The sequence below is a fragment of the Phyllostomus hastatus genome, unplaced genomic scaffold, assembly GCF_019186645.2.
Source record: "Phyllostomus hastatus isolate PE091 unplaced genomic scaffold, TTU_PhHast_1.1 phas_scaffold_78, whole genome shotgun sequence".
NCBI lineage: Eukaryota > Metazoa > Chordata > Mammalia > Chiroptera > Phyllostomidae > Phyllostomus > Phyllostomus hastatus.
In genome coordinates this window covers 99,579,598-99,595,198 of record NW_025334041.1, presented here as the reverse complement: position 1 = coordinate 99,595,198, position 15,601 = coordinate 99,579,598, and the positions used below count along the sequence as shown (strand labels likewise).

Below are 15,601 nucleotides of genomic sequence, written 5' to 3'. Positions count from 1 at the left end.
AGTGAATCATGTGTGATCCCCTTTATTTCTTTCACTAAAATTAAAAGGATTAATTTTGTTACAACTTTTTAGGTTTGAATTAATGCTAGACTTACAGAGCTCAAAGAATTCCCCCCATATGTTCTTCCCACAGATGCTACAAAATTTAACACTTCATCACATGTACTTCACCAGTCTGTCTTTACATATACACTTATACAACTTTCTTTTTTGGAACCATTAAATATCCATAATACGGGACTTACAAACGTGTTTCAGTGAAGATAAGACAACATTAGCAGTAGGAAAATAATGAAAGTCTTCCCACATGTAGTTAACATCATTTTACAGTGCCCCAAAATGAAGATGGCAATACATACCTATGCTCCCCTCCCAAAAGTGGGGGTGGGGGGGAGTAAACACAGCTGTTTGAATATCACAGGAGTTATCAGAGATTTAAAAAATTCCTTTAACCAAAGGAATAAAAACATTTCTTCTCTTTCAAACTCAAATTACTTTATTATTTCTTCTGATCATATTAGATTATTATTCAAAAAGTCTGATAATACAGTGAGTTATGAAGAAAACTAACCTTGTCCCTAATCCTATGACCCAGATAGAAACTTAACATATTGACACATTAGTATTAATGATGATGGCATTTAAGTCCTTGAAATAGTTTGATAAATAGTGTAATTACTTAGTTGGCAAAGTAAATAAGTAAATGACATTTTTGCCCAGATGTACAAAAGGTATGTGTATTATGAAGACATAAAGGGTCAATCTGTTCTTTTTTTTCTCAATCTATTCTTACACTTTTTTATCACTAGTTTTTACTAAGCCAACTGTTTTTCTTTATTTCATACCTTTATATTTCTATAATTTGTATAGGAAAATAATTAAGATCAAGAACTATAATTTATACTTTTAAAGAAACTTTCCAAGTCTCCTGAGAACTATTCATTATATTTGGCAGTACTTACCAATTTCATAGGGGTTGATGGTCAGCTTTTTATGGGTTCTTTTTAGCTGCTTAAGAATACCAGCAACAGCTGAGATTGCCATCTAGAAAACAAATGGGTAAGGTAGATGTACCAACAGTTTAAATTTCTTAAATGGTTGCCTGCCTTAATCAAAGCAGAAGCTGGATTCTGTTTCTTTCAAAAGCAGAGAAACACTTTACCCAGTGACACCGGGTAGCACAGTCAAGCAAGCGCTGAATCTGACTGGAAGGAGTCGTTCCCGGTTCTTACTCTGGAACCTTCATCCGTGCTAGACCTTTTCACTGTTAAAGCGATGCATGCTCATTCTTCAAATCTCAGCCTAAACATTTTTAAGGGTCTTCCTCCTATGCACCAGCCTAGTTCAGCCCCATCTTGTACACCACTAATGCTTTGTGAGTCAAGTAAAAAACCGTATCCCCAGACATCTTCCCCTTTCTGTAACACTTCATACCTACAATTAATTTCTCAAAGTCAATCTTGTCCATTAACTTATAAATTTGTTCTCTGTTATAGCCCCAGTGCTGAAAGGTAGTGTCTGAACATGTCCTCATATTTGTTACATGAATTATCATCTCTCAACCAGCAGAGATAGACCTCAAGATATTTATTAAGTAGGTCTCATCTGTGAAGAATTTAAAGGCTTTAGGTGACATAAAAATTCTCAAACCCAGTATTCAACTAAAATAAAGTATCTACCTTTCGAACTACAATTGCATCATGGTTGAGATTCTCAATAAAAAAATGTATGGCACGAAGAGGTAACACTCGGTCATCTCTCAGGAGCAGAGACAGGAGACCAATGCCAATATGTTCAAATTTCCAGGGCCTAAAAAGGGGAGAGGGAGAGGAAAATTACAAAACACATTGCTCATAAAACCAATTAAAAAAAAAAGGAAAAAGAAACTATACTTGAAATACTTTTAAGTTTCACAAGAATTAAAATAGGTATCTTGAAGAATATCACTCCTATCATTAGCCCCAAACTTGCCTCTTAATCTTACAAATTCATTAATCACACCACAATATTTTGTGATACAGTCTTTCATGGCCTCCAGAACAGAAACCTCCTAAAATATTCAGAATAAAAGCTTTGAGAATTAAAAAAAAAAATTCTTGTACTTACAAATTTCTCTGCTCCACACCATCTAGCAAAGTGTCTACCAAATTTTCATAGTTCCTTAAAAAAAAAAATATTCAGGTGAGGCATTGTTTTAATACAATATTAAGATGAACATGAGAAATTCCAATTCTGGCCAGATTCACCCTCTCTTACTGGTGAGAAGCAAACCAGAGAAAAAGCAGATGGATGAACAAAGACAGTAGGAAAAGAACGTGAAGGGTACAAAGAAAACAAAAAAAGTGCTAGGTACACTGAGTAACTCAACTGTCCCTGAGTGGGCTTTTCAAAAGTAAGTTTGTGAGTAGCAATCAATTAGCTGGGAATGGTCTACCTATATGGCACTCCAAGAATATATAAGGTAGACTACTATATAAAAGTTTATCATTTTTATATAGACATGCGAGGAAAAACTGATAAGCATATTCATAAGGCAAAGAGACAAATCAAGATAGGAAGGCCCCTAAGTTTTATCACTGAAGTGCTGAAATGCTTTGGTTCCAAAAACCTAAAAAGTTTATTAATATCTTGATACCAAATTTGTATAAATCTGACTGATATGCGCACTTAAAAATCTCCACAGCTAAAAGTGACAACCAGGGATCTTCACAATGATTACTTCCTAACACTTCTGTATTTTTTCAGAATTGATGTGTAAATTTTCTTGCATAGTTATGGTTCACTATATTTTAGGGATATTTAAAACCTACTATCTATAATGTAATCTATTTTGACAAGTAGGCACTTATAATTACCTTAGGGCATCAGCATTCTTTTCTTGTTGGCGTTTAAGTCCTTCTTTTATTTCTTCTGAGCTAGGCATTATCTGGTTGGTAGAGGGGTTTTTTGATTGCTGAAGTAATTCTGCTATTCGGACACATGAGTTTGGAATCTTATTAAAAAGAAAAGCCAGGGGAAAAAATGAAGTACTGACACATACTACAACGTGGATGAATCTTGACAACATTATGCTAAGTGAAAGAAGCCAGATACCATTTACACGAAATGTCCAAAATAGGTAAATTCACAGAGAAAGAGAGTAGAGGAGTGGTTTCCGGGGACTACAGGTATGGGAGACTGGGGGTCACTGCTGCTGCCGGATACAGAGCTTCTCCTTGACTGTTAAAATGTTCTGCAATCAGAGCAGTGATAGTTACACAGCCCTGTGAATAATCTTTTGTGATGATATAAGAACCTAACACATTAAATCAGTGAATTTTTTGGAATATGAAGCACATTTCAATTAAAACAAATTTTAAGATGGCCTAATTTAAAAACAGGTGCAAATAGCAAAACTGTTTTACAGAAAAGGCATAACATTTAGACCAGTGATTTTAAAACCAGAGGAATGATGTCCAACATAACCACTACAGACAAGCGGGGCATTCGAATGCACTCACCCCACTCTGAGCCACCCCTAACGCTGATGGGTAAGTGTGCACCTGCTGCTACCTCTCTCCGTCGGAGCACCCATGGACCAGACATTTCTTCACTATAAATTATGAACCCTGTGGCCAATATTCTGCAACTTTGGCTAAAATATCACCAATTCTCAGAGAGGCCACAGACATACAGGAAATAATGGTAAATACGACAACATAATAACTCTTTGTGGCTCACTGGAAAAAAGCACCTAGCTAGCTCCTGGCCATCCTCCAACCTCCTACTCCACCCTGCTATCTACAGTAATGATCATAAAGGAAACAGAAAACAAATGCTTAAAACGGTGAGAAATAAATATCAGAAATATTATTACTGAATAAAAGACACGGAAATTTAAAATATTGTAACAAGGCAGTATTTCCACTAAAATCTGAGTTACAAAATTGCTATGCTTACTGTGAAGTCCAAGCCAATTGTTTCATATTGCCGATGAATCTTTTCTGCGAGATCATCAAACAGTCTCACTATAGATGGCTTTTCCAGGGACATTGCTTTGCTAAGACCAGAAGAAACAATTGCTGGCCAAGTCTGTACAATACAGTCCCAATCATGAAGGTTTGCCAGGCACACACCACTGTGATTTCCAAGGAGACAATACAAGGCACCCTGAGGGAAAAAATGATTAATATGCGAACTAAGAAGCAATTCTTTAATTGTAGCCAACTCACCTACATGATGTTTTTTAAATTTACTAAACACCAATTAAGGTGTTTGATACTGTTTAATAAATTAGGTTCACTTATTTAACATGTTACTTTTAGAAATTTGAACTTGATGTAATTGTCATCCAGCAATATTTTCTCTAAATCATTTAATAGAGGGTTAGCTCAAAGAACGGCTATTAAGATAATAGAAAAAGGAAAGGATTTTTTAACACATAGCTTTCATTACAATTCTCTTGTACTACAATTACATCGCAAATGTCATGAACTGTGCCACTCTTTGCATTATAGGGCACAGTGTTTGGAAAACTCTCTAAAATAGTTAACATCTATCTCATCCCTATGAGATAGTATTTTCCTTATCTTGTGTTATTTTGTAAGTATACAAAAATGGGGTTACTTAATTATACTGTGCATCTTCTACTCATAAGAGTTCAATTAATCAGAATGATTCTGATGACAGTAGGTGTCCCTTTTTAGTGAAAAGAGCAATTAGTACCAACAAAGATTTTATTTCCTAAACATTTACCCTAACTAAATTCCACACTGGCTTCTTACCCACCCGATGCTCTACTCTTAACAGGCTCTTAGAAGGTCATTGTTAAGCTCAGTTTTCCTAGTCTAATAAGACATTTTACATTTTGATATTACTTGACCTACCCAATTTTGTCCATTTAAAATGCTCTCAATTAGATCAACGACATACCACCCAGTGAGTTAGACCTTCTATACATTCTTGAATTATACATACACATTAGGGGACAGCAAACTTTCCCAATAAAGGGTCAGGTAGTAAAGAGTTGGCCATATAGTCTCTGTTGCAACTACTCATCTCTGTCACTGTACCATGAAAATAGCCACAGACAATGCATAAAGGAATGGATGTGGCTATATTCCAATAAAACTTTACTTACAAAAGCCAGCAACTGAGCCAAAGCTATAGTTTCTTGACCTGTCCTCATAGGCTAACTTCAAGGAACGTTTTAAGCTCTCATCTTAACTCTTTCCAGAGAGTAACTGACAGTGCTGATCGAGTCTTCCTCCTGGAAAGATTATGTCCTTATCTTCTGTAATTCCTCCTCATTTCTTTCTTTTTTAAAAAAGATTTTATTTTGCCCTGTTTGGGGGCACATGAGAGGCAACCACACATTGATGTTTCTCTCCCTCTTTTTCTCTAAAAATAAATAAAATATTTTTAAAAGATTTTACTTTATTTTTACAGAGAGAGGAAGGGAGAAAGAGAGGGAGAGACACATTGCCGTGGGAGAGAAACACTAATCTGTTTCCTCTCATACACCCTCAACCAGGACCTGGCCTACAACCCAGGCATGTGGCATGACTGGGAATTGAACTGGTGACCTTTTGCTTTGAGAGACGAAGCCCAACCTACTGAGCCACACCAGTCAGGACTGTAATTCCTCCTCCTCACTTTTTGACGTATTTCTGAGCTTTTCCTTCTCAGCCCTCTAATGAAGTTTTCTCAACACCTACCTCGAGGTCCTCTTCTCAATCTCCTTGGCTCTCTTACCCATGTCTAAAGATTCCAGCAACACAAACTGAAACATTATCTTTAAACTCCACACTAACATGTCTAACTACCTACTTGAAACTGACTCTTTGTTTACAGGAACTATTTCAAATTAAACATGTCCAAACAAACTAATTTATAATCTATTCTCCCTTTCTCTAACATACCCAACAACCAGTTATACAAACTGGAACTTTAACAATTTTCATAGCTCCTTTTATTTCAGTCCCCTCATACCCAACCACCAAGTCATGTCAATTCTCCCTCCTAAATCATTTGCAGTCAACCCAATTCTACCTGATGGTACAGCAATCACTGTATTCCACCTACATGCTATATTGTATCCCTATGAGATAGCATTTTCCTTATCTGGTGCCATTCCCTTCCTTCTCTGCTCTAATCACACAGTTATTCAAACTTACTAAGTTTTACGCCCTCCATGCTGGTCACCATTACCCTGAACAGTTTTTGGTCTTTCACCCCACTCTCCCACATGCCAGCCAGCACACTTATCTTCTGGTGCTCGACTCAAGCTACATCCTACATTTTCTCCATCGTAATACTGATCAAAAACATATGTAAATAAAATAATTAGAAAGGAAAAAAAGACAGATGAAAAGGTGGACAGATATGTGATTAAGCAAATATAGCAAAATGGTAAATAAAGAACCCAAACGGTGGACGTATGGATAATTTACTGCAGAATTTCAACTTTTCTGTATGTTTGAAAATTTTCATAGTAAAACAAAACAAAAATCCTGTACCTTGAACTGCTGTTGTGTGACATCTTGTCTATCAGGTCGTAAGAACTCCAACACCAAGGGAATGATATCTCTGCAACAGAAGTTATATACTCCCAAGGCAGCAAAAAATGTTTGCTGGGCCTTATTTCTGACCTGCAGAAAGTATTATTAACAGAGGACTTTTGTTCAATGGTAGACGAACCACAAAAATTTCTAAATAATTAATGATCAAAAAAGTAATAATTTAAATGTTGTAATAAAAGAAAATATATCAAAGCAATACTTTATCAGAAACAAATACTTCTCTTTTTATCAAAAGTAAAGCATGACCACCAACTGTATCCACAGTTTAGGTTACATTAGGAAGAGACTGAATGGAACCAACATGCATTTGATCATTAACACAATCAGCAAAATATTATACTTATTTTGAGTCACTCTTGATGAGAAGACTTTCTCCAAAACAGAGAACTTAACTTTTTTCAGCACAAACCTTAAGTACTGCTCACATATTTTGAACAGAAATGATTCAGTATAAATTTATAACCCATGAAATAGTTAATAATAATAATAAATAACTGATTATAGTAAAAGCACTATACATATTTCAAACTCCTCTAAAGATTACTGTAGGTGAAATCTCTGGGTTAGAGACCAATTGCCCAATTTATATTATTTTATAAACACAGAATAATTGGTGGTACATGAATCTTTACTTTTTCTAGTTCTCTGTGCTTGGAGATACCAGGTAATCTCTTTGTCCTATGCTACTTTAAAGGGCAGACCCCACAACTGACACAGTAGCAGTCTTCTTAAGTAGAAACCCAAGCTTCACACCTAGAAGGAATTACATAGCCTTTGTGATGTGATTTAATTAAGTGGCAGTAACAGTTCATTAGCATTATTCAACATTAAGTAATTTCTTTAAAAATTTGAGAAGCAACTACAGACTTCCGGCAAGATGGAGGCATAGGTGGACGCACCGTAACTCTACGTACAACCAAGATTAGAACAACAATTTAGAGGCAGAATAACACCCAGAACTCACAGAGAATTTATCTGAATGGAAGTCGGACAGCCAAGAAGTTGAAGTAGACCCGTTCATCCAGACCAGTAGGAGGGGCGGAGAGGAGCAGCTGGGAGCGGGTCAGGGTGCGGGTCACGGCAAGGAGGGCAGAGAGAGTTGGGCGCATAAGGCAACTGGGGGCATGTAAGGCATCTGGGGTGCGCAAGATCGCAGCGGGTGGACCCTGAGTACACAAGTGGCAGCTGGCAGACCCAGTGAGGCAGTGATTGTGAACCAGGGCAGAGCGCGCAATCCAGGATCCCAGAGAAGGGACTGAGGTCCCAGGAGAACGGAGCTACCGCCATTGTTCCCCCAGCCCCCACATACAACATCACAATCTACCGACTGGGGTGCCCAGCCCCGATGAACACCTAAGGTTCCACCCCTCACCGTAACAAAAGCAACCAGAACCCGCCCCCCCCAAAAAACAAAAAACCACAGGGACATGTCTCAAACAGAAGACAGATCAATGCCCCAGTACTCATCATTTTAAGCAACCAAGAGATAGCCCATCTATCAGATGCACAGTTCAAAACACTGGTGATCAGGAAGCTCACAGAATTGGTTGATTTGGGGTGCAAATTACATGCAAAAATGCAGGTTACCATAAAAGAAATGAAGGAAAATGCACAGAGAACCAATAGTGATGGGAAGGAAACTGGGACTCAAAATAATAGAGTGGACCAGAAGGAAGAAAAAAAACAACCAAACAGGAAAGAATGGAGAAATAAGAATTGAAAAAAACGAGAAGCTTAGGAACCTCCAGGACATCTTTAAACGTTCCAACATCCGAATTATAGGGGTACCAGAAGGGGAAGAGGAAGAGCAACAGATTGAACACGTATTGAACAAATAATAAAGGAGAACTTCCCCATTCTGGCAAAGGAAATAGACTTCCAGGAAATCCAGGAAGCTCAGAGAGTCCCAAAGAAGTTGGACCCAAGAAGAAACACACCAAGGCACATCATAATTACATTAGCCAAGGTAAAAATGAAGGAGAGAATCCAAGAAGCAGAAAGAGATAAGGGGACAGTCACCTACAAAGGAGTTCCCATCAGACTGTTAACTGATTTCTCAAAAGAGACCTTACAGGCAAGAAGGGGCTGGAAAGTATTCCAAGTCATGAAAGACAAGGTATAGGATATACCTATATCCCAGATTACTCTATCCAGCAAAGCTTTCATTTAGAATGGAAGGGCAGATCAAGTGCTTCTCAGATAAGGTCAAGTTAAAGGAGTTCATCATCACCAAGCCCTTATTTTATGAAATGTTAAAGAGCCTTATCTAAGAAAAAAAGATTAAAAAAAATGTATAGTAAAATAGCAGCAAACTCACAATTATTAACAACCAAACCTAAAGCAAAACCAAAAGAAACTAAGCAAACAACTAGAACAGGAACAGAACCACAGAAATGGAGATCACATGGAGGGTTAGCAACAGGGGAGTGGGAGGAGAGAGGGGAAAAGGTTCAGAGATTAAGTAGCATAGATGGTAGGCAGAAAATAGACAGGGGGAGGGCAAGAATAGTATGGGAAATGTAGAAGCTAAAGAACTTATAAGTATGACACATGGACATGACTAAAGGAGGGATGTGGGTGGGAGAGGGTGTACAGGGTGGAGGGGAGTGAAGGGGGAAATGGGACAACTATAATAGCATAACCAATAAAATATATATATATATATATATAAAAAGAGAAGCAACTACAAACAGCAAAAATAAACATTATTTTTAAAAGACTAGTAAAATTAGCTTGAATATATTTTCAATTTAAAAGATGTTTTCTATGCCAATAAATTTAAACTCCCTTGTTAAAATGGGGGTATTCGGACTGCATGTAATAAAATGGGAGAGTCAGCAAGGGCAGTGTTTAGACTAGCCTTACCTGACTGTATGAACTTGTAGATAAACGAAGAAGATCTCTGATCATATCTTGGTGTATTTTTTTGTATTCACAGCCCTCAACAGTTAGTGTTCGTAGCTATGAAAAGAAAACAATATAAATCAAATCTCAAAGTCTGTACTAAAAGTTCATTTAATTATGAAGTATCACAAATAATTAAATATTTGTCTAGAAAACTACCTAACAAAGTCATCATGTAAAAAGATATTTACCTCATGCTGCAACATTACTCTGTCAATCAACAGTGCTCTGATATGTTGTTTTTTCCCATGGAGCTGAAAGACAAAGTAGCAAACACTTCATTCAACATTTTCCCTCAGTAATCTCAACAATGGATTGTCCTGATGCCCTTAATGAAAAATTAGTCCAAAGAAGGTCATGGTAGGCTGGTGGGCAGTGGAGATATTTCATTTATTCTAAAGCCATCAGGCTTATATTAAAATGCACTATTTCAATAAATGTTATGTCTAATACTAGAAATATTCCCTTTAACTGGCTCATCCAACACCCTGTTTTTCTGATAATCTATGAATGGATCCATGCATGGGAAAGTAATGGAGTTGGTTCTTATTCAGTCAAAGCACAAAAATAACCTACAAAGAAAATTCCTTTGCTCTGTTAATTTTTAGGTAGACTTTCTAGGTAACTGTGTATGTTTACTATAAAATATCTTTTATTTTTCTGAAAGTTATCATTTAAGCTTTCCCTCACCCTCAGTCTTCTACCAGTCACATTGGTCATCAAGTCTCCACAATTCCTTCTTTTTTCAAAACACCTTATCTCTACCCTAATGCTTATTATGTCTTGATTCAGGCTATTTTTTCATCTAGGCTGTTATACTTTCACCACCTTCCTTTCTTCCTGTCTCAATCTCCCATTGCTTAATTTTTGTACTGGTTACAGAGCTTTTCAAAATTCATTGAATTAAATATTGCTCTTTCCAATATTCAGGTCAGACCTAGGTAAGAACCTTTAACGACACCCTGACTGAATATAAAAATGAAGTATTTTCTGAGGACACAACTATAAATGACCTGGTTTACCACCTACCACTCTTCCCTACAGCCAGTTTCCTAAAGCATGCCATGTCTGTACAATCTCCCTGCTCTCTTATATGCCACTCCCTCTGTCTAGCACCTCTTACCTAAACAAGGAACTCACACAACATTTTTAGACTCAATGTCAACAAAAGTCTCCTACAAAGAAAACTGTCCAAAACATCAAATTGCTGACTTGAATATTCTTTCTTCCATGCCCCTAGAGAAACTTGTTCTGACTTCTCCTGAAGCACAAATACAACATAAGATATATTTTCCTCAAATCTACATAAAGTCCAATGCTTTAAATTCATGCTTTTGGCCACTGCTCCCATCTTTTACTCAGTACTTCAGGTTCTTACAAGGCAACCTGAAAGATGGCGCCACGTTATCACAGTCCAAATTTCCTCTGAGAGTTCAGAGGCTATCATGGAAATTGACAGAAGAGTTTGTATCAGAAAAATACATTTTTTTCTAGGACCCTTCTGGCTATACCATGATATACTTGAAAATCTATTTTTGCTTATGAAAACTTCCTCCCCATGCTGAGTTAATTGTTAGATGAGGTGGTTATATCAATATTACACACCCTTAAAAAAATTTAAAGTTGTAGGTGAAAATACTGACCCGATTTTCCATTGATTTCTTTACTAGGTTAAAGCTTTTCCAACGGGAGTCAAATTCATGCTTGTGAGATCCTTGGAATTGCAAAAGGTCTCCAATAATCTGTGTCAAAGAGTTTCAAATTTTGTATTTATAAGTCATCACATCAACCAATCATATTAGCAATTATGAAACTACCAGATAACAAATTTACCTTTATTATAAGAAACAAGGACTTGGTATCATCTTCTGAATTATTAAGTATGTGGTCTACAACAGGAGAAGAAATAGGATTTTGGTTAAAATATTTTGAATTACTACAGTACCCCTAATCCATTAGTTAAAATCTATTAGTTGGGGGGGAAGGGGGGACACTGCCTGATATTCTCACCATTTAGAATAAAATATGTTAAGTAAAAGCACATATCCTACAGAATCAAATTCTTATTTATCGGTGAAAGTAAGTTAAATGCATATATGTACTTACTAAGAAGTTTCCTTATGACCCTAGCAATTGCTTCTCGGTGGTTCTCTCTAGATAGATCTAGTTTAGAAAAATGAGAGAATTTATTTTAGACACAATGAAATGCTCCCATACCTCTGAAGATTATATTTACAGTTTGTGTCAAGAACATAATATATTCAAGAAAAAAAACAAATGGATTGGCCTTTATTATAGTTGGATTAGTGGCTAGACATGATACAGAATAATCTTCACATTTACAACAATCTGCTTATAAAACTGTATTAGACAGGAAAGGAAGTGGGAGGAAAAAAAACCATCTTTGCCAATATTTCAAAGGCTCTATTCACTAATTAGAGACCATAAGTGCATAGGATTCTCTAATTAGTCATGGGTGACCTAAATCAAGCAAGCTAAAATTATACTCTAGCAAGTAATGTATGCAACTAACTCCAGTGTTAATCCAGCAATAAGAAAATGTGTCAAATTTCTATTACTGTCAGATTCAGAACATTAACAAAATAAAATGTTTTACATATTTATATAAAATTTACTTATGATAGAAAAATATAAAGAATACATAAATGTTATAATATTCCCATTCATATCAAGTATATCAGTTCTAAAACAATTCTAAATATAAATATTACAATATATGAAAGTCTGCCTCTACACATAAAAAAACATCCAAATACTTATTTATTGACCCAATTTCTATCTTTTACTGGCTTTATGTAATAATTTTCTAGTTTCTCTAGAAAAAGGAAAAAACACAATTGTGTAATTAACATTCATTTTTATTTATACAAAGATTAGGAAATTTTTAACTACAAAATTATTCAATTACACTTGTAGAGTAATTGACAACAAAAAAATGTCCACAGATTTACTCAGATTGGGATTCACATACCATATTCAAGTCCAGTATACAACTTTGTCTCTTCCAAGGACACCATAGTTGGTACCCTGCATAAAAACAAGAGTGCTTATATTTATTAATAATACCAACAAGAAGGATTAAAAGGGAAAATGTCATTGCTAGAATGTTCAAATCAAAACAAAGATGATGCTCTTTTAACAAACATAGAATTCCCATCTTCCACAGTCCAATTCTTTATTCTATCCTTCTGAGGATTAATGCTATCTGTTTCATCAGTAAGGACAATGTTATTCATCTTTAAAGAAAATGTTAATTACATTAAATGACTTTAGGGGAGAAACTCACTGCAAAAATGAGCAAAGTACTGACATTCTACATTCAAGTATAAAAGCTTAAGTCTGATGATAAACATTTACACAAAGAAAAGTCATATTTGTAATGAACTGGCATAATAAAGATTAAAACTAGTTACCAAAACCCCTCAAATTTTATTGTAAAATATATAGCACAGCAAACAAGCTTCTTTAGATAATCACCCTTTCTTTTAAAACCAGCCAAACCCATCTCTCCTGCCACCTGCAGAAAAATGTCACTACTTCTGAAGATGTTCAGATATAAAAGATGTTGCAATTCCTAAAGATCTGTCACAAAGAAGTATGTTATTACAACAAACCAACCTAGATAAACCCAGTAAACGGTTAAAGGTCAGTTTTTGGGTATTTAAGAACACGTTTTAGCCCTGGCTGATGTGGCTCTGTGGATTGAGCACCAGCACAAGCGTGTGAGCCAGAAGGGTGCTGGTTTGATTCCCGGTCAGGGCACACACCTGGCAACCAATCCATGTTTCTCTTGGTGTTTCCCTCTTTCTCCCTCCCTTCCCCTCTCTCTGAAAATAAGTCAGTAAAATCTTAAACATAAGAACAGGTTTTACTGGTAAATATGAACCTTTATAACTGAAATCTAAATTTTCTTCATTGAAAAATATACTAACTTTCAACATTTTATGTCAAAATATGAGTCGATTCAATAACTTTTTATAAACAAAGAGATAATGCTTTCCAAGGAAAAACAGGCACAAATGCCAAGAAAACATGGAGCCAGCATATCTGATACAGGGCTAATTACTAATAAACAGAAATTTTATATATTGTTCATCACTCATGAATTACACAGCCTTGTAATAAAGAAAACACTTTTAAAATCAACATGCCCCCATCTCTATTGCATTTTTTTAGATGAATTAAGTTGTCTTTACTGTAATATTTCATAGTTTAAATTCTGGGATTTATCTAAATGGTAATAATATTAAGATTACTAAAATGCCAATTATTTAACTACATCCCCCAACCCACAATCTAGTGCCTAGTATGGAAAAATACCACCTCAAGTTTCAAAACCAATCCTACAGAGTATAAACAAAACAAAGAATGGAAATAGTTTATAATATAAAATGCTAATTTACTTCTCAGAGACTTCAAAGTTCAAATTCTAATTCTTAAAACCTGATCTTCACTCTATAAAGCTCCAACCTTTGACAATAGCTCGCAAGCTTGAGCATTCTGTAAAATTGTGTATGACTGCCCTGACTGGTGTGGGTCAGTGGATTGGGAATCGTCCTGCAAACAGAAAGGTCACAGGTTTGATTCCCAGACAGGGCACTTGCCTGGGCTGTTGGGAGGGTTGTGGGCCAGGTCCCACTTGGGGGTGTGCAAGAGGCAACATATCATTTCTCTCACACATCAGTGTTTCCCTCTCTTTCTTTCTCCCTCCCTCCTCCCCTCTCTAAAAACAAACAAACAAACAAACAAATAAATAAATAGTTTTTCTAAAAATTATACATACTAGAAAAATATGTATGTATCCAAAATCTAGTCAGTACAAATAAAATCAGATTCATTTATGATGAACTTCAAGGAGTCCAATATGTCTACTGAAATTAGATTTCACCAGCAAAGAGAAAAAAGCTGTGCTCAAGTTTAATAAGCATAAAGCATGAGACTGTTACCCACCCCCAACCTGACATCTCCCTGGGTAGAAGATAGGGAAGTGCTTGCTTAGGCTGTCACATGGTAAGACATGTCTCCTCACTGCTGCTATAAATATAAGTAGTTTACTAAAGCAGGAATACAATTGTCCCTTACCCATTCCATATCTAGTACTAAATAATATTAAACCACACATGCATTTTAATTATCACAAAATTACTCTTTCAAGTAACATAAAAAAGTAATCTCTATAGCAAACTCCTGAACAATTTTTAGTATATCCAAAGGAAGGAAAAACCTATCAAACAAACAAACAAAAACATATCAACTGGGAATTTGAAATGCTTTTCCTGTATGCATTTCAGACCCACTAACACTAATTATTGGGTCTTTGTAATCACATTTAAAAACAAGTCTCATCTAAAAGCCCTGATACTAATTTTTAAAATCCATGTATCACTCTAAATTGTTTCCTACCAAAAACTTTAAAGAAAGGTTATCAGTTATTATAATTATTTTAAATTATCAGCCCATATGGGATTTTAAAGTATTAAGTAACACATTTAAGTAAAAATGATTTAGGATTTTATTTTTAAAACTTGAATTAAAATACATCTCCCATAACTCAAGTGTATAGAAGGCACCTGGTTAGACATATATTACAGTTTCATTTGTTCTTACCCATCACAAATTCCTTTTATGCTTATTTACCTAACATTCAGCTTTAATTGATCTCTTCTAATCTAACAAATTTACTAAAGTACATTTGGAGCGACAAGTTTTATACTCTGTTTCTCAGCAAGTGGAAATATATATACCAAATTGTTTCTTCTGATCTTTAAAAAAATAAAATTCATGACCTAAGTAAGATTTTATGATTTTATCTCTTTGTGGTCACATTAATATAATTTGACAAAGGAACTAAATAAAATTCTGACACGTAATTTCAACAACATAATATAAATAACACCATCTAAAAATAATAATGTTAAATCAGCTTCATGGGAACTAAATAGTACCAGACCACCTAATTTATAACAAAAATCTGATCAATATGTGTGCCACTGGAGGTGGGGTGATGAACACCTGTTAAGTTTTCCACAACTATGTTATTTGCACCACTAGATGGCAATCTTCTTTAGATTTGACAGAGTAGAACTGAAAACAATCACTGGTGGAAAAGGATGGTG

General features: G+C 35.5%; 1 protein-coding gene across 2 annotated transcripts in view; it reads right to left on the bottom strand.

Moving 5' to 3' along the window:
* Positions 1 to 15,601, bottom strand: part of PSME4 (proteasome activator subunit 4) — a 93,783-nt gene that overhangs the window by 22,546 nt on the left and 55,636 nt on the right. For both annotated transcript variants that reach the window (XM_045827534.1, XM_045827535.1), the window contains exons 21-32: positions 12,457 to 12,512; positions 11,571 to 11,627; positions 11,298 to 11,353; positions 11,108 to 11,206; positions 9,656 to 9,718; positions 9,426 to 9,521; positions 6,498 to 6,629; positions 3,940 to 4,149; positions 2,856 to 2,992; positions 2,107 to 2,160; positions 1,680 to 1,809; positions 963 to 1,044 (exon numbers count right to left, since the gene is read on the bottom strand). In XM_045827534.1, the coding sequence (XP_045683490.1) occupies positions 963 to 1,044; positions 1,680 to 1,809; positions 2,107 to 2,160; positions 2,856 to 2,992; positions 3,940 to 4,149; positions 6,498 to 6,629; positions 9,426 to 9,521; positions 9,656 to 9,718; positions 11,108 to 11,206; positions 11,298 to 11,353; positions 11,571 to 11,627; positions 12,457 to 12,512 (1,172 nt within the window). The remainder of the gene's footprint in view (positions 1 to 962; positions 1,045 to 1,679; positions 1,810 to 2,106; positions 2,161 to 2,855; positions 2,993 to 3,939; positions 4,150 to 6,497; positions 6,630 to 9,425; positions 9,522 to 9,655; positions 9,719 to 11,107; positions 11,207 to 11,297; positions 11,354 to 11,570; positions 11,628 to 12,456; positions 12,513 to 15,601) is intronic.